The sequence below is a fragment of the Pollicipes pollicipes genome, unplaced genomic scaffold (genome assembly GCF_011947565.3).
Source record: "Pollicipes pollicipes isolate AB1234 unplaced genomic scaffold, Ppol_2.1 Scaffold_3447;HRSCAF=4054_pilon_pilon_pilon, whole genome shotgun sequence".
NCBI lineage: Eukaryota > Metazoa > Arthropoda > Thecostraca > Pollicipedomorpha > Pollicipedidae > Pollicipes > Pollicipes pollicipes.
Window position 1 is genome coordinate 3133246 of NW_023596297.1, and position 26304 is coordinate 3159549.

Consider the following 26304-nt stretch of genomic DNA (forward strand, 5'->3'; position numbering starts at 1 on the left):
CACCGTGGACCCGCGGTTGATGTGCTCAAATCAGTCACCGCAGAACCTTTGTGATTTGTCTCCGCCAAGCCGCACCGGAGTTCGCTAGCTATCATTAAATGTGTATTTGCACAATTAAATGTGTATTGGTTAAAACCAAGACATGAATGAATCTACAACGCAGTTCACAACGGACGTATTAACATAGAAGACGAAATGCAGTAGAGTACTTTCGCAAAGGTCTGATGTAAATGAGCGTTTTGTTTTCCTGCGGTGAGGAGCGTAGGACTCTTCCGTCGTGTCGCACTGTCGGTCGGCCAAGCTAAACTCTGCCACGCCTTCTTCCGAATAGTTCTTTTTAACGATGACCAAACCTACCATGCTCCATGGCCACCTGCGTCATACGAGACGCTTTTGTACGTCGCTTTTGTTCCTCCCTGCACCGGCTCCATTCTTTTTCTCCTGCCTAGGCCATCGACCAATCGCAGCTCTGGCAGCGAGGCGCCAGCCAATCAGAGGCGCGCGTGCCGGCGCCGTGCCACCGCGCCGCCTGCCCGGCTCGGATTTCTGGGCGGCTGTCGCTCGGAACGGTCCGATCCGAGAGGTACAACATCGCACGGCGCGCAGCTGCCAGAGAGTGGTGGGCGGACGATCGGTGAGCCGTCGGTGACGTCCCTCGCGTCGGTGCCGACACGACGCCGCCGCCATCGCGATCGACATTCGGAGGCCATCAAACGCGTGAGGGTCACTCGGTGCCTGGCGTTGAGAGGGATCTGTGCAGAGGAGCGTCGTTCCTGAGGACGAGGGATACTCCCTGGCAAGGGACGGTGGCAGGCAGCTGTGCCAGTGTTACAGACCCGTGAGAAACACGGCGGCAGTCAGTGTCGTGGTGGCCCTGGGCGGCACCGGCGGTCCTCATGGATTACCACATCAAAGGTGAGCGGCGAGAACAGCCAGCGATGGCCATTGCGATGCAGTTGACGCATGCGCGCTACCATTCGCGTTTCAGCAGAGAGAAAATCGCACGATTTATGCGCAGCGCATGGTTTGCATTTCGCCGTGTATACACGGCTTATCTCCGAATATATCTCCGAATAATCCCAGTTTGGGATTGTTTGATGTTAAGATTTGCAGCATTGCATGCTGTACTATCGAACTATTGACATCTTTTCATTTGTGCTTGCGTGCCATCAGCGTGCTTTTAAAGACGCTGATGACTGTGTGTCACCGTTCCGGTCATTGCCACAGTTCGAAGAATAGTGTGTGCGTCAATGTGCATTATTCGTCCCAACGTACGCGAAGTGATAGATCAGATCAGTTCGAACCCCTGCAGATTAGACCCCACTGAGACCTCCCGGTTGTGTTAGCTGACATAAGTGATGGGTCGCACGCATGAGGGGATTTAAGCCGGCCCGAGTTAGCCTAATCCGATCCGACCCGACCCGACCCGATTCGACTCGACCCGACCCGACCCGACCCGACCCGACCCGACCCACCCGACCCGATCCGATCCTATCCGTTCCGACCCGACCTGACACAACCCGACCCGACCTGACCCGACCCGATCCGATCCGACCCGAACCGACCCGGCCCGATCCGATCCTGTCCGTTCCGACCCGACCTGACACAACCCGACCCGACCTGACCCGACCCGATCCGATCAGACCCGAACCGACCCGGCCCGATCCGATCCTGTCCGTTCCGACCCGATCTGACACAACCCGACCCGACCCGACCCGACCTGACACAACCCGATCCGTTTCGTCTTGGCCTAACTATAACCGTCTCAACCCGCGTCGACCGAACCACTTTTGGCACAATCCGAGCCTCCTCCCGATGGTACCAGTTCGATGCACTAACGTTTGAGTAGACCTTAACTTGGATTCCGATTAATATGGGACAGCGTTTTGAGAAGAGCTTCAGTGCTTCACTCTAGCTTAAAAGGACACGCTCTGGAATACAGTGATGCGTAACGACCGTGCCCAACGTCAGCTGTGCAGCACCAGCAGCCGCGTTCAACGACGGGCTCCGACGTCATGTATCTGGCAGTTGTCGTGAGGAGTGGCACTACAGGCTTAGTTTCCTTTGAAGCGTTAGCAGTATATCCTGAGACAGCTCCTGACATCCGAGGCGCGGTATGCGGCTTGTGAGACAAGTTGAGCTGCATACAACATATGGCTGTTCGGTGTGGCACTAGGCGATGATAATCCTGCTGCTGTTGCAGAATTGGTGTAAGCTTAAGCAAATTGGTATGCATAATCATTCCTCATGTTCGTAAGTTGTTAGGTGCATTTGCGAGGAACATTATGTACATACATAAGATAGAAGTAATAGCCTAATTCCTCGGAGAAAGACCAGGAGAATGGATATATTTAGATGTGTTGATATCTCGGCAACATGCCTTTATCGAAACGAATAGCAGAAGTGAATTAGTACCATCCTTCTACCCGGTGGCTGTGGTTTCTCACGGGTTGAGAACACTGGCACAGTTGCCTGACACCGTCTCTTTGCTAGGGAGTATTCCCTCGCCCTAGGAAGGGCGTTTCTCTCCACACCGTGAAGGCCTCGTGAATTCACTTCTGCTCTTCGTTTCGATAAAGGCATGTTACTAAAATATTAATTCACCTGTGTCTTCATTCCCTGTTTTTTGTTCTCCTAGGAATGAGGCTTCTACTGCTGTCTTATTTATATGTCTCATTTTCGTAAAAAATAGACCAGACGCCCGTTCTTATTATTTATGACTGGCTTTGATAAGATATTACGGAATGAATCACTAAGCTGCTGAATTGGCGCGAATCAAGTCATTAACTGACCGTCAAGTCTCCAAATTTTTGCCGTAAGCACCCTGCACCGGTGCCGAAAATCTGCTCGCCGTTTTTAGTGCCGCGGTTACCAGCCAGAATGACGGCACGAGCGCTGCTTTTTAAGATTCAAAGCGCTGATGGCCACGAGGATGCGATAAGTAGTCACCATCTGGTCTGAGGCCTTCGACATCGTCACCACTAGACCGGATGGAAAATATCTGAAAGCACCAAACCGATGTTGCATGGAACCCTATGAAATGCTTTAAGTTTTGGATGGTTCAAAAACATGCAAAGCACGTTCGCCACATAATGTCCTAAGCCGCCACATGGACAAATTTGTGCACTGAACGGGCACATTGCACTTGTTGCCTACTCCGTGTGCGTGAATATTGTGGTAAGCAGCATACTTCTCAAAACTACATTTCACCGTGCATTTCTTATCAGCTACATTTAACAGCAGCTTTTTATGCATCTCTTATCAAAAGAGCACCCAGGTATAAATGGCGGGAGGTAAGGTAGGTAACAATGACATTTTGGTTTTGTTTCTGTGGATGATATGACTATTGGAACAGGACTTCTGGTGCTAATAACTTCAGTCACCAGCAGGCTTTGTTCTGGAAGCTCATATCTGATTTGCGATTTGGAATGATCACTTCATGCCAACTTTATTGCGTTGTTTTTTATTTGCGGTACGTGCAATGCCCTGTGCCTGAATGTGTCAGTCATAGGAGGTGAAATTCGAAAGTAGCCGAGATCAAGCTCCTCAAGGAGTCAGGCTGGACGTGGCAGAACAGTGCAGAGATTTCACCGGCGCCAGTCATTGACAGCAGGCCAAACAAGAAGGTCACGCCTCGTCCCGGGCCTCGGAAAGCCTGTCCGTGATCGGGGTTTCACCACAACGAAAGTGTGCCTCCACTCTTATCGGTCCTTTTCTTGGACGCTTTCGTCGCCTCCTTTACTCAACGCCCGAAGTCTTATGGGAGACAGGGAAGGTCACTGAAGTCCGTCGTCCTGGCTTCTGCTTCTCTTATTTCGCTGATGTAAAGCCGCGTGGTTGAGGGCCGTTGAGATAACGCTGCCTGCGAGCTCAGGAGTTCTTTGTGCCGTTGTGCCGTGAATTTGATCTTGGAGACAAGGAACTGTCTGACTTCAGTTGCTTCCGCTATCTTCTGTCCACCCTCAGCTCTGTTTCGGCACGTCTTGGTCTGCTCCATATCCGTGCCTTGCCTGCCATGCCATGCCTTGCCTTGCCATGCCTTACCTCCTGTTGCGGATCAACGAGCATTGCTGATAGCATGACCTCATCATGCAACAAAAACCACATCTCCGTGGCGCAGTTTAGATAATGACTTGATCGTTCCGCGCCAAGTCCGAGTTCGGGTGCAGATCGGTTAGATCGAAGACGTACCTCGACCCGCCGGATGTTTTGCTTTGCACTCTGTTACGACACCGAGTGGAAGCGTACGGATTTCACCTAAAAGCACCAAGCGCTCAGGGGCTCTGAGAGAGACGGGACCCAGTCCTCAAACGCTCAGGGGCTCTGAGAGAGACGGGACCCAGTCCTCAAACAACGGCCACGGTCCCGGTGCCCTCCTTTCTCAGCCCTAGAAAATCTCGTCGGTTACAGAATGATCCAGATATATCATCGCGCCTGTTTGCCGTAAAGCTTTTGTTTGCCTCCTGCTGTCCCTATGTGTGTCTCTGCTGCCGAATCTTAATACAATCAACCAGATATTTCATTTTATCTCGCATAACTCGGTAATTAATCAGAGCAGCAGTAAGTACCGATCGATACGTGGCCCCAAAGCGATCGCTCATTTTCGAGAAGTTCAAGAACTGTTAGAAATGTTGTTTGACACCGTCGTCTTAAATGATTTCAGTCAGCAGCTCGTAACCATTGCTTTCATAAGCATTGTTTGAACTGTCCTAGTCCCGTGTGCTGTTTTCCGATTCCGCCGTTTCAGTAAGATTGTCCAGACCCTCCCATCTCCCCTTTCTCTCAGTAATGACGCCAGTTTCCTTGCCTTTTTGTCGTTTTCGGTCACCCACTGTTGAATTTTAATCTGCGCTAGTGATGTGCAGCTTTTTGGCCGTGCGTTAGTCCTTTATTGCCGGAAACTCGCGAACCATCACATTTTCTCGAACGAACATTCACGGCATGAACCGTCGGTGAGGGGGCAGCGGCAGCATAGCATACTTGTACTCCAAGATAGCCTATGGACTGTTCATTTGCTCAGCTACCCGGTTTGTGGGTCTCGTTTGCCCCGTTTGCGTCATTTCCTGAGCTTCCTGGACGTTTCGTGCTGAACATTTTTCAACAATTAAGTTTGTCGTCTTCTTGACTCAATCTGTTTCATCCTCGACCTAAGAGTTCTTCCCGCTCTACCTGTTGCACTTCACCGGGCAAGATTTGATCTATCCCAGATACGCAAAACATGCTTCATTTCCATTGCAATATCTCTAACGAACAACGGCCTGGCAGACAATCAAGTTAACACTTTGGATGTCTTCAAATAGTAGCAATTTTCCTGACTTTTTCGGGAAGCTGTATTTTCGAGGTTTACTTGGGTGACTCGAAGGTGGTGCGCAGTGTGCCTACAAGTCGACGGCTCAGCTTGGCCATTTTTGGTGCCGATCACGAACAGCACCACTCGTAGTCTCGTTTGTTAGAAAACTGAGGGCTCGCTGGGTCTCCTGTTCCTTTCCTCGTTCACAAGTAGTGGTACGATACGTTGACGGCGCGTTGTCGTAATGGGACGGATTTAGTTCAAAACCGACAATGTTTGCCGCGGTTGTCTCCATATTCAGTTCGAAGCATGCATTTGCGCATTGCTTAAGTCGGGACAACTTCATGTGCATCAAAGAACGAGGCAAGTATCATAAACACAAGCACACTTGTAAGTGTTGGCTTCTCGCCGTTTCGGATCGTTCATCCACACAAATTTCATACACATGTACCCGATGTTTCTATTATTGATACGGATCTCAAGACATCTGTATGGAATGTGCCGCATTACGCTAATGAAAGCGTAGCGCCGTGTTTTAAGGTAGGGGTAACTTATATAGGCAGCGTCCGCCCTATCCTAGAGACAACAACGGGGGAGCTGCCCTCGCGACCAGCTAAAATCCCGTTCTTGTGGCTCTTCTAGATATTGATTTGTAAGCATGATGTCGATGCTCTCGGGCTATCTAAGACCTAGCGCATCATATCATCACCATATTTGTCATGGTTTCATATGGAGGGTAATATGGGATCCTGTTGACCTATAGATTGACCATTTTTAGGAGTAGTTTTGCATTCAGTCTATCGTCATGCATGGAAAGCCCTTACCAAGGTTGTGAAGCGTCCACTTTTTGGACCATTCCTACGCTGCTGAATGCCCCCACCCCCTCCCCCACCCCTCCTCCCCCAGCCGTTCAGTGCAGCGCTGAACAGCCGGCCTGTCTCTCTGTTACAGTCGAGGGCGGAAGCGTGATGTCCGGGACGGACATGACCTACCCTGAGGCGTGGAACAGGTCACCGTGCGACCCTTCACCTCATCATAGTGAGAGCCTGAGGTCAGCTACTGCTGTGGCCTTAATTAGAAAGACGGGCGTGAGCCGATTCTTGCTGTGTGTACATACTAATGGACGCTCGTTGTAGCATTTAGTTTTGTGGCTTGATGCCAAACGGCTTTTCTAGCTCTTTTTACCTGAATTGAAAAAAAAACATGTTAATCGTAAAGTCAGGCTTACGTGTTCGAGTTGCTAGTAGCGTGATGTTGTGCTTAAGCCCAATGATTAAGCAAGGCATAGAATAGAAAGTTTCCGATGTACTTTCGCTGTTCCATCATTACTATCCGTAGAATACATGACCAAAGCTCAACATATAAAGCTTATAGAAGGGTGTCGGTACGAGCTTCACTGAACGGTGTCCTTTTCACAGATAAGCTTGGAATACGAATGAAGTCGTTCTGCATGCAATAAGGTTTTTCTTCCCAGTAATCTGCTGTCTTATTTATGCGAGAAGTGCGTGATTGCGTAAAAATATTCTTGCGATTTGAGATTCTGTCCTGAACTGTACAACTGAATGCTCCTCCATAAACCACCAATTTTGCTTCTAGTTTACGTAGATAGGTGATCTATCGCATCATGCATTCAACCAAACGAAGCAATCCGACATTTTTACTCATTTTTGTGATCACAGTATTCGTGCGGCCGCGTCTCCAAAAGTTTTACATTCGCAGAGCTTATCTAATTGTTGTTTACATCCATGTAGTCTCCGTCAGATAACGCCAAGACGTGTGCACCTCAGCTTAACCAGCCTGCCCGATTTTTTTACGTCTCACGGTCTGGAGCGGTGTCGTCCTAATGGTCATCAGCCGTAAACCCGCGCCTGCGCTGTGGGAGCCGCGCTCGGCCCGCTGATGGGCCCGATTGGGACGCTCGGGCCACGGGCCCGTCCTCCCATCGTGGCCGATTTTTACCGGCGCTGCAGCGGCCCGGCCCGTCCTCACCGGCGCCGGCGCGTTTGCAGCTACAAGTCGACCAAGGGCGCGAGCAAGATCCGGCGTGATCTGATCAACAGCGAGGTGGCCGTGCTGCGCGACCTGCTGCCGCTGCCGGCCACCACGCGACAGCGCATGTCGCAGCTGCAGCTGATGGCGCTCGTCTGCGTGTACGTGCGCAAGGCCAACTACTTCCAGCAGGGTGAGTGCGGCCTGCGGAGGCGGAGGCTTCTGATGGAGCGGGCTCGGCCGGTGGCCGTGGGGCCCAGATACTGGCTGCGATGCTCCGTGTTTGCCGGGACTGCGGAGAAGCTGGCTGCTGTGGTACGAGCGCTGTTCGCCGGGTGTTCTCAGCAGGACTGACCAGCTCTAGTGACCGGTTTCGTGAAGTATGACTGCAAGTTAAGCCATTTTTTATTTGCGTGGTATGGATTGTTCGGCTGATAGGGCTTCTGCACCGTGCAAATGACGCTACCCTACGCATCAGCCGGACTAAGCTAATGATAAGTGCCACCGATGCTGCCGATTTTCTGATGATCTAGACATCAATGTAATTATTATACTCCCCCGAACATGGCTTACCACTGATGCGCGCCAATGTGATATGATCACCGACACAAAATGTGATAAGCGTAGGCTGGACCGGATCGTCGATCCTTCCGTCTCTGACATTAGTTCATGTTCACACGTTCAAGCTTAAGTGCTCGGTGGGAACGTCGGCTGATAGCTATCGCTGGCGCTGAAGCCACCGCCTGGTTTTTACCCTACCGTCCAGATTACTGTCTGCAACGGATAATATGTCAGTCATGACATTTGCTAATGTTGCCATTTGCAAAGATAGCTGTTTGCGGCGGAAGCGGCTGGTGTCTGTTGGGAGTTGACAATTGCAGGTGACGAGTGGGCTGTCAGACCTCCCTTTCTCTCACGTTTTTTTCTTCTTCTTAACCAGTGGTCAGATTTTATCAGCGAGTCAGCTTTGTTTTACAGCCGTGGGATTTCTTGATGGAAACTGTGCGGATTAGGCTGGGACCAAGCCGAATCTGCGTCCCGCAGCGGACGAGGGCTGCACTGTCAATTCATTCGTCGTCTAAATGGGTCCATCCCTCTGTGAGGGTGCCACAGCAATATAAAATGGTGCAAGTTGCAGTGCAGCACTGTTCTGTGCGTAATGAAATAAAGAATAACCTAATGGCCATAATAGAATGACTTGGTCGGGAAGAACATACATGTATTTTAGTCGTCCGCCTTCCTCTGCATAACACATGCAACATAATGCAAATCCCCAACAATTCCATGGCAGTTCATTGAGCTGGAAATACAAACTGCAAGCCAATTTGCCGAATTGTATCCGGTCCGTTCACATTCGTACGTAGCGGCGGCGGCGTACATACGGACTGAAGCAGGTGGGAGATGGCAGCGTTCTTATTTGGCGAGCTCTGTCATCTCCTGCGGTTTCAGTCACCAGAGCTGGAGGCAGCAGTTTTCTTATTCCCCCGGAACATGTCCGGCTGCACTCCTTTTTACCGGGGCGGAAACCTGCCCGCGTTCCCTACGCAGCCATCGCAGCGGAAGGCGCCTGGGCCGTGGAGGGCGCCGGTTGAGCCGACCGTGGGAGCATCGGCCGGCAAGTATTTTTTGGCGGCGTTTTTAGCGGCGGTACGTCCTGGTGCTGAACAAGGCGGGTATCGGCCGTCATCGGCCCCCCGCGCCGCCGCTGACGGTCGGGTATGTCCAGGTCAGCGTTGACGGGTGACCTGGCGGACTGCCAGGTCAGCGTTGACGGCTGACCTGGTGGACTGCCAGGCCAGCGTTGACGGGTGACCTGATGCAATGCCAGGCTGCGGTCATCACCGTGGCTGCTCTGGTGATGTCCTTAAGATATCGTTAAAGTCGCACGGACTCCGGTGTCGGTCTGTCGACACTCTTAGGACACCATGTCAGGCCGGTCTGTCGTCGCTATTACATTCTCACGGCTGGCAAGGTATTTCGCCGCGTTTCCGTATCGCTAGGAACGTGTGAAAGGCTTCACCCAACGCTGCACCGGCTGCTAGGTCACAGTGTTCCCCCACCCCCACCCCCACCCCACCCCTCCACTGTCCTCCGTGCAGTCTTGCAGCTGTGAGGTTGCAACGCCCTCTCCACAGCCCCCTGCCGCCTGGGAGATATGAGCTCCCCGGGTTTCTGCAGCATGGTGGCTAGGGTTCTGCAGCCCTCCTGCAGACCCCCCCCCCCCCTTCCCACCGCCCCTAACGCCGGCCCCCTCCCACCAAGCCCCTCCACGCCGCTGGCAACACTCCTCAGTCTTTTTTACGCCCCTTCTTCCGCAGCATGGCAACCCTCCTCAGCCCTCTCGCGCATCTTGCCCGCTGCCGGCGGCCATCCGGTTCGTTTCCCGCAGCATGGCAGCCCTCCTCAGCCCTGCGCCCCCTCCCCCGCAGCATGGCAGCCCTCCTCATCCCTGCGTCCCCTCCCCGCGGCATGGCAACCCTCCTCCGGCATTCCCTGTGCTCCCTCTCCCGCAGCATGGCAGCCCTCCTCAGCCCTGCGTCTCCTCCCACGCAGCATGGCAGCCATCCTCAGCCCTGCGCCCCCTCCCCCGCAGCATGGCAGCCCTTCTCAACCCTCCCTGCACCCCCTTCCCCGCAGCATGGCAGCCCTTCTCAGCCCTCCCTGCGCCCCCTCCCCGCAGCATGGCAGCCCTCAGCCCTCCCTATGCTCCCTCTCCCGCCGCCGGCAGCGGTGAGCAGCCCCAGCAGGTCACGCCCCGCTCCCGCACCGCAAGGCCGCTCAGGGAAGACGGCCGCCGGCCTGGCATAGCCAATGGATCGCGCCGCGCCGGCCGCGGACAATGCGTGCCAATGGAGCGACACCGGCCGATCAGAGCGGCGCCGGGCGCGCCGGCGCCGCCGGTCCGCCACCGCGGGCGGTCCGCGCTGCATGAACGGACCGCACGAAGGCACCGTGACGCCGCCGGCGACGCCCGACGGACGGCGGTCCGACGGACGGGACCGGGGTCGGGGCGGGACCGCGGCGGCGTCACAGCGGCGCGAGGGAGCGGATGTAGACTGGCGCCGGGGTTACAGCGAGGACCGTTACCAGGCCTTGGCCACGAGACTGAGGTCGTGAGTCAGTGCCGGACGGTGGCTGTGTGCCAGGCTACATGTGCTGGCGTCAGTTCACGACAGGCGTCGGAGCGAGGGTCGTTGTCATACCAATGGCCGGGGTGAGGTCGTGAGCCGGTATTGGAATGCTATCCGGTGTCAGACCGTGACCCAATGTCAGGGCAGGGCCCGGTGCCGGATATCAGGCCAATGTCAGGGCAGTTAGCGATGTCGAGCCAGCGACCGGTGCCAGAAAGCTGATATCGACAGACGATAAAGCGACATGGAGCCTCCCAACCGATCCAGCTGTCCAGTGGCTGGTCAGCTGTGACCGGTGGACGTCGTCTCCCCAACTCTACCGATCATGCCAGGGTCGTGTCGACCGCGCCACCTCCTCGTGCCGGTCCGAGGCGCGCGGCGCGGCGCGCTGGGAACACGAGCCGGCCGCGTGACGCGTCACCATTAGCCGACTCCCGTGACTGACGAGTGCAGAGCTGGTGCTCTCCGAGGTCAGCACCCTCTGTCTTCTGGAAACGCCATGCACAGCGCGCTGTTTAGGTTTCCGGCTGCTTACCGTGAAAACTTGCCGACTTTGTGCTGAGTAAAACGAGACCTTTATCAAATTTTACAGCCGGCACTTTTTTATTAGTGGACGAAGCAGGTCATTGGGTTCTGAAAAACGAACGGTATCGAAATAGCTCAGTTGTAAGTGCACTCAGTTTTCACGTGGTAGGCTCGCGTTCGATTCCCGGCTGCCACTACGTTCTCGGGGTTCTCAAGTAACCGCTATCGTCGTCAACGCTCCAGAGGTGGCTGCACAACAACATGCGCCACACAAACTTTGAAATAAAGAAAGCGGTCTTAGAAATGACGCTTTTTATTTCTGGCAAAGCCAACATCATGCACCTTTATTCTCAAAATGTCATGACTTTATCCTTACGGTGCGATACGGCACATTCCGAATCTCTGAGCACCAGCCCAGGCACGTCCCGGGTCCCGTCCCCGTGCCGCCGACCGGTCTGAGCCTGGCGTCCCGCTGGCTGCGACCCCGCCCGCATCCGTCGCATCGGCCCGGGCGGCGGCGCGCGGAGACCGCGCCGCTGCTCGCCGCGGCGCCGCTCGCGCCGGGGGGCGGTGGCGCTGGCGCCTGCAACACCCTGGCACATAGAGCGGTGCATGGGTGCGCAGCAATTTGAAACTGAAGCACACGTGCTGTAGAGCGCATGGAATGGGACTGGGAGGCGATTGCCGGCAAGAGGAGTGCAAGATTATAAAGAGCGTTCGTTAAGCCGCGGCTCGGAATGGCTTGTCTGCGGGTGGTTTGTCCATTAGCCGGCCCGGACTACGAACGTCCGGCACTAGAGCAGTCAGCACGATGGCTGGCACGACGGAGGTCCGCCGGGCCCTCAGACCGGGCCAAAGGTACTACGTCTCCGTGACCCTGCCTGTGACCACGACTTGTGCACTGTTTAGTGAAAATATGGGCCCCATTACAGGTTATGACACTCGGATGTATGACCCACTTGACCCACTCGGTAATGGGAGCGCTGAAAGAACCAGGTGCCTGCGCACCGTTTATGGCTGTTACGTTTCAACTGAAGCGCACGTGCGCAGGATATGCACCTTTTTGCGCTACTCACGCGTTCTTCCGCTGTGTCATGCCCTGCGCGCTCATCAATAAAATCATAATTGACCAATCAAGTGAGGCTGTCACTGGTTAGCGGCCCCTGTGCAAAGCACGTGCCTGCTCTGAATTGGTGCCCGCGAACGGCGCCGTGTCTCACTTTGTCAAACAAGCCCGCGCGAAGCGAACAAGGGCCCGCACGGCCCAGCGGCGCGGACGCGTTCGCAGAACGGCTCACGGGCCGCGCGCCGCGCGTGCCGTTCTGTGGGCGATACCGGAGCGATAGGGTTCGCTGTCCGCCGGGACATGAGATGTGAATTATGTGCCGGCTCGGAGCCGGACCTGCTCAACCTAATGTATGCACATGGGATGCACGGACGCGATCAGCCGCGCTCGCGCACTATCAGCTGACCACCATTACCATCTAATTGCCGCAAGTGAAAATGTAAAACGGATAAAAAGCGGCTTCGGGTCAGAGTTCGCTCTGGCAGGATGTGACCCAACGCGACAAAAACAGGCTCCACATGCGCCGCCAGTGTCTCGTGGCCCCGGGGCCCGATTGTCCCCTTTTTAAGTGGCGCATTTTTCCCGGTGTTGCGCCCTTTGTAACGCGGCAAATGCGCTCTGCTGCGGGCCGCCGCCTGCAGGAGATTGGCCCAGAACAACGGAACGAAACTCAGGGATGCGGCTCGTGAGCCCGGGCTGCGGTAGCCGCGTACTTCCCTGACGCTCAGGGCACTCCGAGCACTCCGGGCACTCCGGACGCTGAACGAGCACTCCGGGCACTCCGGACGCTGAACGAATTATTCATACAGTGCGACCATGGTCGTTTCCGTTGTAAAGCGCGTGGCCAGGTGACTCAGTCCTGGCCAAAGAGGTGACCTGCAACTGAGCGCGCACCCCGCCACACCCGCCGCACCCCGACGGCTGCCGCTGCTGAGGTCGCGCCGCTCTACCTTATCGATGGCCCGCCCCAAGACAATGCCCTCCAGATCATTCTGTCGGTGGAGATCATTCATATCTTTGACGCGTTTATTTAGATTATGTTAACTGCACAGTTGGTGACACATAAATCTCTGTGACAGCGGCGGGGAGTCGGATGACGGGCGCAGCGGGAGGCGACGCGGGGAGGGCTCTATCCATCACCCCCCCCCCCCCCCACACACACACATCGGCCGCCTCCCCCCCCCCCCCCTGCCGCTCGAGTACGTTCCACCTCCTCCCAGATGCGGATGCAAAAAGCCGTGCTGCGGGTCAGGTGGCGTTTAATTTCCGTTCCGTGTTTATTTGAGATTCAAGAGGTTTGATGAGCTGGGTTGGGAATATGTGGGTCCGTGGCTCGTTTTAAGCGGAAGGTAACAGGCAATGGCAGACAGATAGATATTTACTCTGATCAATATGCAGCACTGCTGTTTGCGACATCTGCTTTGCCATCGTTGGGGTGTTGGCATCCACTGAGCGCGATCCCATCTGTACCTGCTAAATAGCTCGAACCCGGCCTAACTTTGAGGGGAGCTTATGCCAAGCGGTAAGCGTCGTTGGGGTATAGAAAAGCGAGCACCTGTCCATCGACCATAGCTAAATGGATCATTGTGTGTGAAATTGCTACTAATGCCATGTCTAAGCTTGTGTAACTGTGTGCCACTCTCTCTCTTCCAGTGTTGAAAAATATGGAACAAGAAGCCCATCCACCACCTGCATTTGGATTTTCCAAGGTGAGCTCGGAACATCAGCTTTTCAGTATGATACCTCTCACTGGGCTCGCGGTTTTTCTTCGGAGGTGTTTTTGAAATCGATAGTCTGATCCAATCACAACTAACACCTTCTGATCAACCGCCGCACTGGAACAGATACCTTGCTGCTCACAAAAGTGATTCTCACATGACACTCCTGGAAGCAGTAATATTGCATTATTTATGTGAGAAGCAGTCTTTATGAGCTTGCAAACCGCTAACGAAACTGACGGGCGTGCCCATAACGAAAACAACCACGCCGCTGCCCACAATCGCTGCGGCCGAGCCCAGCGCCAAAATGATCACTTCGCCACCCGCAAAGTATGACGTCATGCTCCGCAGACACATAGCTGGGAACTCGGAATTTCCAGTTCTGTGCAACAGACAAACGGGCACAGCCCGGCTGCCTCAGTTAAAAATTCCACAAGCACAAAGCCATTGCCAAAGCCGCTGTTGCATTTCACAGTCCCGGCGGGCTGAGTACGGTTTTTCCGGTGCTCCAATGTTGACGGTGGCTCGGCTGGCGGCCTGCCGTCGACGTCCGACCGGCGGATACAGCCACTGCTTACCCCAGGCCGGTTTATTCGGCTTCCGAAGCGACCCTGCTTACCATGGGCCGGTTTAAGCGTCTTCTGGAGTGGTCCGGTCTGTTCCATTGTCTTTCCGCGCCAGTAACATGACCGTTCGTGACCGAACCGGATAGCCCCCGTAAGGATCGAGCTTCAGGTGGAGGACGTCCTCCGTTTAGCGCACGAGGGAGTCAAGTACCTGGTGATGTGGTGCTGACGTCGAAGGCGAGCCTGGTGTGCACATCGGGGATGCCTTCTGAGGTGGAGGTGGAGGAGCGGCTCCTTTCACGTTTTGGGAGTCGCGAGGTCTTTGTTCTCGGCGAGAGCAGTTGAGCTCTACATGCTTAGAAACCAATATTTTTAGACACTGTTCAGTCTGTTTTGGGGCTTCAAATCCCGTTTGTACCACAGCGATTTTCATGAGTACCGTCTTTCAGGAGTGGGGATGGGGGTGGGGCTGTGGACTGTGGGCTGTGGGCTGTGGGCTGTGGGCGGGGGGGGGGGCTGTTTTTTGGTGAGGGGGGATGGAAGAGCGGCAATCGGCGATCTTGATTGGCACCCTTTCTGTAGCGCTTTTTTCAACGGCATGAACTGAGCGCGACCAAATGACAGACGTCAAATGTCATACACAGATACGTATGCGAGCAATAGCGTTCACGAATCAACGAATCAGAAACTCGTTAAATTGCTCATTAAACTCGTTTTAGTTGCGACCCGTACCACTGAGCACGTTTTCCTTTTCATTGCACTTTTCCCGCGGCCCTATTCTGTGGTGTTTTGTTTTGTTTGTTAGCACCAGCATTTTTATTCGTTATCGTACCGCGATCGTTTTCTTTTGTCACCCCAGGCCATGAACGGGTTTATGATGCTGACCACCCAGAGCGGGAAGCTGCTGTACATATCCGACAACGCTGCTGAGTACCTGGGACATTCAATGGTGAGTACACCACATGGCTAGCTTTACGCCGCAAACGACCCCGAGCACGTTGACAACATCTCCTCAATAGATAGCTGACCTCCCTCATATACCATGCGGCTGCACGAGGCAGAATCTCGGCATGTGATCACCGCCATCTTCCTTCTTTCCGCGTGCCTGCAGGTCAGGTGGCTGCTAAACATTACCCGCGCGATACTGGCCCATTAGCGGCCTGCTCATCAGCTAGTTTGTCGCGGAATGCTTTCTCTGGAAACATATAGCACTCGGAAGTTTCATTCCGCTGAGTTCAGCGTGTTTCGACCGGGTCACACCGCTAGAGAAAAGACCTTGCGAGAATTAGCGTTATTAAACGGCAAGCACCGCTCCGATCTCATTTCACCGTTGCATTCATGGCATTCTTTGAAAACATGCATGTAACACGAATTTCGTGCGGCAACTGACGACCAGTTGTTGATGAAAAGTGCACATTGGATGTCGCGCTAACATCAATTTAGCTACGTCCTTTTCATAGCCGGCATAATATGTAAAAAAAAACACCCTCGTAAGCAAGACACAGTTGCCAATCACATGTATCTGCGAAGACGAAAAATCCTGTTCAAGTGCAGAAAAACGACTAAGAACACTTAATCTTACCAAAGGACACAAAAAGGGTTCTAAAGGAATAGCATTTGTCCTTACTGGCGAAAATACCCCGGTTTAGCCCTGAGGCTGCAACTGAAATGAACAAGCGTCGTCACTGCCTGCGCGGAAGATCCCGTCAATTGTGCCGAGAGAGGTCGGCTGCCATTGTTGAGTGGATGGGTGACATGCACCACTAACGGCGCCTTTTCACCGCCGGTGGCCGCCGGTGGCCCGGCGCCGTCGAATTTCGCGAGTCACCTGCTCCCTGCTGTGGGAACGCCAAATGCGATGCGTCATTCAGCCCCTGTGACATCGTGACAAGGCACTGCACTCCTCGGGGGTTTTGAGTGCGGCGATGCAAGTTTTGATCAACTGCTTTGCTGGCCTGCTAAGACTTGTGTGACTTTGTATTTGCTTGAATCGACTTATAAAGTGCATAATCGTGAATATAAGCCAACCAAGCACCGTCACAAGACTTCGAGCTTTATTTGAGGGTGTTGGTATATTCACTCCACATGAGGATGGCACAGCTCGTATAATGTTCAAGACGAGCGCGACATGACCGTAGTTTCTTGCTAGTCTTGGACATGATGCACGGCTTTAGCAGACTCCAGCTCGTTTAAGGCACTTGGTCTCAGCGGAGCACTTTTCATTCCCAATAAGGGTCAAATCTGAAATGTGCAAGGCTGCAAAGACACAGAGCAACAACTTTCTGAACAGATATTGCCAAGATCGACAGCACGAAAAGGCTCTATTCGACGATGTACAGAAGACTTATCATTTTGGAATTATACAATTTTAAGGATAGCGCACGTTAAATGACCGAGTAAGATGTCGAATGATGCGATCAACGATCGCCCAAGAATCATCAATAACTGGGTACAGTGGGTCTATCAGTATTTAACCGCGCAGCTACCAAAGGACACCCTCCACATCCCTCTCTTACTTGGAGATGCGCATGCTTCCTTGCAGTAAAAGTAAAACGAAGTCCAGCACCCAATAAACAACACCTCTAAGTTTTTGAGCTCCACTCTGAACGCATCAAGCAAATTTAATTTCTTATATTCCTCTTTCCACTTCCTAGTCTGCACAACATCAGCGACACCCTCGAAGGAAACGCGACCTGTCATGTTCATGTCCCTTGTTACGAACCTCTCTGTGCGATGCCGTTTCAGGAAGACCTGCTGATCCACGGCGACTCTGTGTACGACATCATCGACAAGCAGGACCAGCAGGCGGTGCAGGCGGAGTTGATGCGCTCCGCGACCTCCTGCCCCCTGCCCTCCGACGACTCGAGGATATTCCTCTGCAGAATGAACGTCTCCAGGAACGCCCGCCGTCAGATGCGCTTCGGGGACCAAAAAGTCAGTGGAGATGTCGTTGCGGTGCGAGCTGCAACTGCTTCCATAGTCGAGATACGTCTGAGCCTCTCGTTGTTCTTTGAATTCTCGCATGTTCGGTGCAAGGAGCGACGCCCCCGGAACTGCTCTATGATGCAATGGGCTTCATGTTGTGGCCAGAAGACTGCTTCAGCCAGTTTTTGCTGATGTTTATGAAATATCAATGATGTGGTCAGACTTAGTGGAGAGCAAGTGAGTGGCTCTACTGCGCATCCATGCAATCTGATCAATCCGATTAATCCTAATAAAACAGGCCAGCACCGCAGCCGGGGAATTTCTGACCACAATGAAGCAACATCACCTTAAACCCTGGACACCGCAGCGAAATTCACATGAAGTCGTCGCATGACTCATCCCGACCCGTGCTTCTCAGCGCTCCCGCGTCCGCACTCACCCGCCCCTCCACACCGGTTTGATCTGATTAGGGCTTGGCCACCGTTTGGCAACGCTGAGTCAGCAAGGATCGCCGATCTTTTTTGTTGTTAATTGTGACCATCTTGCATGCTGCAATCAGGCATCGTGCAATCTCCTAAACTACATTTGCACCCAATCAAACAGACCCCACACCAAAAGTAAGCAAGCCGGAGGCCGGCAATGACTAGTCTGTCCGCCTCACGACTCGCTCCGCTATCGCCGATCTGCGCCTTGTGCCCTGTGTGACCCCCGTGTGACCCCTGGCCGTGGCCGGTTGCAGGTCGTGCTGATCCGGGGCCACTACCTCTCCTTCCTGCCCCTCTGCAGTCGGAACGAGCCCGTGTTCGTTGCGACGTGTACCCCGATCGCGATGCCGGAGACGCGAGACTGCGTCGCTCAGGGAGCCCCCAACATCTTCACCTCCGTGCACTCGATGGACATGAAGTTCCTGCAGATGGACAAAAAGTAAGTGCTGTTTGTCTATGTGTGAGAGTGGCCCTTATCTCCTTTTAAGGAAGTGTTCCACATTTATATGGGGTATGAACTGAAGGAGCCATCTTAAAGACCTCTCGATGCCGTTCACAATCCCGCTCCTCTTAAGACCTAAGCCTCTCTTAATTTTGAGCGCTCGAAAATGAGGAAGGTATATCGGGAGAGTATTTCAAAGCCACCCCGCCATTCATTACGTCATAATAACGCCATTCAAATTCTGCCATTCCATAAGCCATGCCACGATGAAGGTCAAGAACAACATAATTCTCGAGGCGTTCATATCTGGCGTTCGTGAGCACGACATCCAGAAATAAAGGCCGTCAATTGGCTCTCAGCCAGTGTTGTGCAAGGGGCGATGACGTAATCAAATTATGACGCATTGGAATCATATTTACTAAACAGGGAATTGTGCTGTCTAGAGCAGTCTTTTCCGCTTAAAAAGTATGACAATAGTTATGAGTGAGTTTGTTTCATCGTATCTGATGCTTGCTTCAAGATGTTGAAACGTGAAACATTCCCTTTAAGTGCATGCTGTTGACGCGAGTTCAGTGTACGTTTGCCCCTCACGACCCTTGCTTTCACTTTACTCATATCACGATGCTTTATTGCTCTGCAATTACGTCAATGAATTTCAGCGCATGTTTAACTGCATTGAAAATGTGGACATGGCTTCTTACCCCACAATAAGGTACAGGACAAGCTGACGCCGATGATTTCAGTACGTGCATGGCGAACAGCTGCGAGACATGTATTTTGTAACGCCACACATAATGACAAACGCGATAGCCGTCCATCACATTTCAAATGCATAGGAAAGCAAATTACGGCATGATCATTTCCTGTCTTCACGTGCCGGCGACGCGATTTACGCTGATTCATGCGGCGGAATGCCAATATTATGGTCTAGAACATCCGCACAGTACGTATCCACCTTCCCAAGCTCTGACGCAGTCGCAGGAGACCCCGGTGCACAGCTATCGAGACCTCTCGCGGCGGTGCGACGTCTGGTCGGCGACGCGACCCCGACCGCGGCTGGTGTGGCGTAACGGACCACCTGCGCGGCACCGCTGCTGGCCGCGGCCGCCGGCGCCGCCGGCACGTGCCGTTCGCCAGGCGGATCTCCGGCTCGCGCTGGGTGGGTGGGAGGGGGGGTGGGCGGCACCGGACTGGTGGTTTTGGTGCCGGTCCGCCGTTACCGACGCGTCATGAGCGCGACAGACAGTGTGTGATCTAGCGGAGTTACGCCATATAAGGATCCCCACGAGTACGTGCGCGCCGTCTACTGGTTTGGGTTGCTTCCCTTCAACTAGTATTGTCTCTTTCCTGCCAAACAATGCCATCGACCACGATCCACGCTTGATTACAACTATTACGATTGCCAAAAGTAGCTTCTAGGATGTGAGGTGGGATTTATCGGGCTTTATTGTAAAGACCGCAACCGACTTGTTGAGCGTCCCCATATGAGCTATGCTTGCTTGTGGCGCTAAATGATCCAAACCTCACTTATTTTTTTACCTGCATGCACCACGTGACTATACATGCTTCCTGCCCGGGGGCATCTCCAGCACGGGTCTAGCATATGTCAAGCGGCAGAACATGAAATACACAGGGTCTGTTAACCAATACCTTTCACCCCCGACCGACGCGTGCCCCAGCACAGCGACTGAAGCCATCACGTGGCCCACTGCGCTCACTCCGCAATCTCCATACATGCATTTTGTTTGTGGTGCGCGGCGCGGGCGCGCCAGGTGCGCCTGCGTGCCGCCGGCTCGCCGCTCATGTATAATGGAACGCGGCGCGACACGTGCCCCCGCCTGGGCACCGTTCCACAGCGACGACCGCGATCAACACGGTATGTTGCAGCCCCCCCCTCCTCGCCGACGTCATCACCGTGGGAAAGTATCGTGCGGGCCAGGACAGTGTCTGCGGTTGACGTTGGTCTTGCGAAGCCGCCGCCTGTTTGTGGAGTTGTTAGTGGGACTTTTAGTTTTCTGGTTGCTCCGGACTGCTGGGCATAAAGCAATCGCATTCTTCTTGGCTGTGTTTTAAGTTGGCTTTGTATGTTCCAAGGTTGCACCAACGTACAATACAACTAAGATAAAACCGCGTTGAAATTTTGCGGCTCGCTCGATACTGAGGAAAATCCGCTACACTGGTGGTCCCATGACCTCTCTGCACTGTTCGCTGCAGTTCGTATTTTTCTAGCAATTTTGAAGGAGTGACTGAGCTTCACAAAGATGGCGTTTATGTCCGATGACATTTTGATGGTCGGTCGAGGTGATGGTCACATTAGTCCTTTTCACGCCAGGATGTAGACAGGAGCTTAATTTGAGGCCAAATCTTTAACATACGAAAACGAATATAAAAAAAACAAATACATGGAACATCGGCAAGCTTATGAAAACGTCCGATGACTTTTACTACGGGGTCGTTTTTATTTTACTTCCATGTACCTATTCATCACCTCGCGTTTGCAAAGCTTCACAATTTGGTTTCATGGAACGTAATTCGCAAACGTAAAAGGACGAATACGAGCACGATAGCGAAACAAAAACGTTTCCGAATCTAAATTCGGCGGCTGTCTGAATAGTCCTGATAGCAGACGATAAATCTCGCACCTGTTTATCCTGGCTTGTTCATTTTGGACTTAATACCAGCTTAGATCCGAATCTAGTAATGCCGGCATGCAAATGGCTTCCAGGTCAAAGACTAAAATTGCGGGTAGGCTATCATGTTGACACCCATGACCTACCTAATCCATGGTTTCCAATCTCACTCCCACGTATCATTAACAATCTAGGTTTATTCGAAACCCAGGTGATATTTGACGTGTTTCATCCGCACAAAAGTGGGGTAAGAAGTTCTATAGTCCATGGGTCACGGGCGTACCTACATTAACATCACGCTCCACATCAAAAGGTGACATGCAAATTTGAGGTCAGGGAAATCAACCTCTAAACTCAAAGCGTGTTTATTAGCTTTCTGACACGTATATGCTCACCTGTTTGTACGCAGCCGAGAAATCCCTGGCACAGAAATGACGCCATGTTTATGTACCTCCAGAGGTCGCTGATACAAGCTCGATGCGAGCCGCAGAAGGTGATTTAACCCAACCGATCATCCACGAACCCACATACCTTCTGCATAGATCCATCGCAAATAGCGGACAGCTTCGAGCGTCCCAACTGGCACGCCCGATTCAAATACAACATATCGCATGAATAACATAACCGAATTGAATGGAATGAAGTGATCCTTTCTTCAAAGCCGACAGTCGGGCTGGTTCACCATCTGAGCTACGCTCACCACATCCAAATCATCCGAAGTGGATGCATTTTCCCTCACACAAAGTGCAACCGTCGCCGATGCTGCGCGAGCGAGCACCATCGCGCCGATCCTCCACCCGGTCCAAAGCTGCGGCGCTCCATCGCTGCGCTCAGGCCGTAAGCTCCATGGTGAGGGCGGCTCTGACGTCACCGGGTCCTGATCGTATCGGCCGCCTCCCGCACCAGCGGCCACCGCGGGCTATCCATCTCGGCAGACGAACGGCGCCGGCCGGTGCACGCAGCGCGCGGCGCGGCCCCAGGCTCGCCGCTGCAGCCAGCTGATTAGGGCTGATGACGCACGCGTTTCGCACAATCGGTCCGGTCCTGGTCCAGTTGGGACGCTGCAGGCGGCCGGAGCAGGGCCGGGCGGCGCGCCCGATGCTCCCAGTCCCGCCAGAGATGAGTCGCTCGAGCTGCTGTGTCGCCGGTCGGGGTCGATTGGGATGCCACTGATTCGCAGTGCGCGTTTTGACCTGAACTCTGGCATTGCAACGCTTTATGCAGGCGTGTACTCGGCTGCAGCTGCAGTTTGGGTAAGCTTCGTAATGAGGCAAATTGCTTTGTTGTGGGTGGGGACCGATTCAAACGGTACATTTGGGTGATTCAGGGCCGGAGCTGCTTCATTCACTTTGGCTGCAGTTAAGACGGGTCGAATGAAACACATCATATATATATATATATATATATATATATATATATATATATATATATATATATATAGTAGTGGAGTAGTGGTCGACCCTACGGCTTATAGGTCGGATTCCAAGTGGATTACGCAAAAGAAAATCGGGCACAAGTCTCGTTACGCGTGACCCGCATTAAGAATAGGCCGAGATTATCATGTGGTACGATTTAGCCGTAATTTTGGAGTTCCATTTTGAGCGAGGCATGTGAGCCAAATGCAGCGCTTTAAATCGCCACGGCAAGTTGTGCTTTGTGGAACGGCTGTACGGTGCGATACAGCTCTTATCACCTTTGTGTCGATGTCCGTTGAAGCTAGGAACGACTGGTGTTTCGACATGCCAGCTAGATGAATGCGGCGCATTCTTGCAATAGTTGTCATGATGTGGGCTGCAGTCTCTTAACTGTTGACAAGCTCCTCGGAAAGCTATTGTACTTAAATACGCATTGCCGTTTTCCAATAACTATGCAGACATGGGATACGTGCATCAGCCAGCACGTCATAAAAGTCAACATCGTTTTAAATGAGCCATCATGAGCCGTGGAGAGAACTCTGCGCTCTTGCCTTATATTATGCGACCGGGCAAGATCTCCAACTCAGACTGAAATCCTCCCGCGTGGAGACCTGATATGAGGTGTATTAACGGGGATCGTCTCGTTTCAGCGCCGAATTTTATCTGGAGTACCGCAGCTCAGCTGTGCAGGGGCTGTCCTGGTACCAGCTGCTGCACTGGGACAACCTCCGAGAAGTGCAGGCAAAACACAAACTCAGTGAGTGTTATACTGCGGCCACTTTTTGAGTTATTAGATAGCTTAGTTTGCTATTCAGTAAGTTTATTGGCGTGTTTTGACGTAATACCTTCATTTGCCTCCCTTGCCCTTACGCGAGTGCTTGGCGGATATTCAAAAGAAGTGAAAAGCCACTGAGCTATTTCGTGCCTGTTTATACCAATGCCAATATTAATATCTTATATGCGCCACAGCATCCACACTCACACTTCACCAGTGTATTGCTAGTATTGGCGCTGGAAATTTACGCGACTGGCTGCACCATAAATCCACCATAGCTTAATGACCCGTCAGATGTTTAGTGAAGTGTTAAACGTATGCTGACACGGCATGCGTGTGGTGACGTCAATCACGTGGTTGCCAGACAGCCGGTAACGTTTGAGACGTGCGGTGACGACAGACGCGTGATAACGCGGCAGACTCGTGGTGACATGATAGAAACGTGGTGCCATGTTAGACGCGTAGTGACGCGATAGACTGGTGGTGACGTGTCAGATGTGCGGTGACGCGACAGACGTGTGATGACACGTTGGATGCGTGGTGACGTGACAGACGTGTGGTGACACGCTAGACGCATAGTGACGCGGCAGACGTGTGGTGACGCGACAGACGTGTGGTGACGCGACAGACTGGTGGTGACGTGGCAGACGTGCGGTGACGCCACAGACGTTTAGTGACATGTTAGACAAGTGGTAAGTGTTTGATGCGCGGTGACGTGACAGACGCGTGGTGACGCGACAGACGTGTGGTGAAGCGACAGACGTGTGGTGAAGCGACAGGCTCGTGGTGACGTGTGCCGCCTGGGTCCGCAGTCTGTGCATCGGAGCAGGATCGCTCCTGCATCCTGCTGCTGCGACTGCAGACTCGCACCGGCCGCTGGCTGTGGGCACACTGCGTCCTCCAGGTCAAGGACAACATGGAGGACATGCAGCAGTCAGCTATCGTCTGCACCTGCCAGGTGCTCAGGTGAGCAGAGTCATGACAGGAGGGGTGACGATATTGGACAACGTGCTGAGATCGGTTTCATCGGTCCTAACTGCCTGTTTTACATTGATATCTGTGGTACTTCGACAGAACTACGTGCAAGAGGTTAGTCAGATTTGCATAATCTGAGCATCGATGATCTCTGGCGGTTTGAGCAAGCAACAACGCTACAGCAGGTCGTAAATCTGTGTTTTCAGCGAGGAGGAGGCGACAGTGATGCGCGCCAACTCCTGGCTGTACCACTACTACTCGATGCAGGGCAAGCTGCAGTACAGCCTGGCGTACGAGACGCATCCGCGGGTACCGCACTACTACCAGCAGATGCTGGCCTACCCGACGGCGCATCAGGAGGCGGGTCTCTACCAGAGCTACTTCCACAGCCAGCTGTCGGCGCATCCGGAAATGGCGCACCACCTCTCGCAGGCGGTGCCAGCCGCGCCGCAGTACGTCTTCCCCGCCGCCGCCTACCACCACCACTACCCGGCGCTGGAGCCGGCGCACTGGGAGCGCTACGAGCCGGCGTACTTGCCGCATGCGCCGCTCGACGGCCGGCTGGAGCTGCCGCCGGCCTGCGCTGCGCAGCAGAAGCGGCCGCCGACGCCGCCCGTCTCGCCGCAGCGGAAGCTATGCGCGCCGATCGTGGTGCCGCCGGCCGGCGCCAGCCCGCACCGGGACCCGGTGCCGATCAAGCGCAGGCTGATGGCGTACCAGCAGCCGTCTGCGCCGCACGCCGCCGCCGGCTGGTCGGAGCGCGAGCCGGTGCGGCCGGCGCCCCAGCAGCGCGCGCCCGGCCAGTACGGCTTCGGCGGCGGCGGCGGCGGCGCGGCCGGCGTGCTGCTGGCGGCGCGCTCGCCGCCGCTGCGCTTGCACGGGCCGGCGAAGACGGCGCCGGCTGCCGCCGAGTCGGAGCCGGAGCTTGCACAGGAGGCGCAGCCGTGGACGCCGAGCCCACCGTGGGCCGAGGCGAGCCAGCGAGTGCCGGACCTGGCCGGCGGCCGGCTGGCGGTGACGCCGCCGCGGCCCGGCGACGCCCCGGCCGCCGAACAGCGTGCTATGCTCGCCGGATGGGCGGACGTGTCGGCGCTGGACGACCTCGGCCGCGACGAGTCCACTTCGTCCGCCTCGGACGCCTCGGACGAGGACCCCCAGCGGCGGCGCGTCGACCGCGGCTGGCTCCGGCTATAGAGAGGTCGGGGTTGTTAGACCTTTTGAATATTTATTTTAATTTATGCGCGGAGGTTACCATCGGATATTGTTTTGCAAGAACGCCGGAAATGTGTGTAAAACGTTTATTTGTTTGTTGGTCGAATACACTGCGTGCAATGATACCGAATTGAGACGGTAAATAGACCACCACATGGTGTCAGAGGTGACACGAGTAGCTGTCCGTCAGAACAAGAGCAACCTTCCAACCAGCAGTGGGGCAGTGACACCAGGCGATTACTATCCATACGGATAAGGCCCCACTGGTGCGTTGTCGTTGGTGACTTCAAGCATTCATCATTTTGGGCGCAGTGCAAAATATGTGTTATTCTACGAACGTCTGGCTGAAGTTCACAAGGCCGGAGTTATTGTTTGCTGCGGAAGCGAGTGCTGCAAAGGAAAGTTTGCAAAGCCCGCATTGGCAATTGTTACAAGGAAGGGCATTCCAAAGGTATGAGACTAGCAGCAGTTTAAGATCAGCTTCCGACTTGGGCTGCAATACAACGCTGCGGTTGCAATACGGTGGACGACCTCACGAACGAGCCTTCAAGACCACAAGTTTTTTCTTGCCTCATCGCCAGTATGCAAGGGCCTCTGATGAAAACCGAAACCATACGATGATGCACACCTTACCGCACGGTGGTACAACTCGCTGGAACAAGCTGAGGGAAGACACGCCCGCCTGCAGGCCCGCCTTTTTCAGCCCGGCAGCCCGATCATTAGCCTCGCCTGTGAGCGCCGCCGTTCGGTGCAGTCGGCCAGAGAATCGATTTTGCGTGGGACCTGGCGCGGTCGGCCAGGTAATTGGTGACGCGGCGGTTTCGGCTGCATGTGTTACGCACCGCGGCCGGTCCGGCCGGCGCCAGCGGTGCTCGGTGGCCTGCACGACCGCTGGCGTCACCTGCAGCGGCGCCGGAGCGGGTCCGGCTCAGCTGGGGGGGCGGCGGCGCGGCAGCGCGGCGCCGCTGGCCAGCGCCGGCCGGGCTTTCCAGCGCGGCGGGGTATAAACAGGACGCCGGCCAATTTCGCCGACGATGCTGTAAAATTACGGTATCACTCGGACTAGATGTGCTAGTGATAGTGCGGATCTTATGGGAGTGATTAAAAATTAGGAGAAGCTCGAGGGGCTGAAAGTGGAAGAAATGACCCTTGGATCTCGA

General features: G+C 54.1%; 1 protein-coding gene across 1 annotated transcript; it reads left to right on the forward strand.

Annotated features, from left to right (window-relative positions):
- Positions 1-578: 578 nt before the first annotated feature.
- LOC119091482 (neuronal PAS domain-containing protein 4A) lies at positions 579-25126 on the forward strand. Its single transcript, XM_037214282.1, has 11 exons — positions 579-915; positions 6242-6341; positions 7300-7472; positions 13655-13710; positions 15145-15234; positions 17031-17219; positions 17950-18134; positions 22833-22939; positions 23770-23923; positions 24139-24619; positions 24989-25126. The coding sequence occupies exons 1-11, from the start codon at positions 897-899 to the stop codon at positions 25124-25126; spliced, it is 1692 nt and encodes a 563-aa protein (XP_037070177.1). The 5' UTR covers positions 579-896.
- The last annotated feature ends 1178 nt before the right edge of the window (positions 25127-26304 follow it).

What these genes read in the sequence shown, in the direction of transcription:
- LOC119091482 (XM_037214282.1), top strand. An exon ending in TGCGCTTCGGGGACCAAAAA is followed by an intron (nt 17,220 to 17,949) that starts GTCAGTGGAGAT and finishes GGCCGGTTGCAG; the next exon opens with GTCGTGCTGATCCGGGGCCA. An exon ending in GCAGGCAAAACACAAACTCA is followed by an intron (nt 22,940 to 23,769) that starts GTGAGTGTTATA and finishes CTGGGTCCGCAG; the next exon opens with TCTGTGCATCGGAGCAGGAT.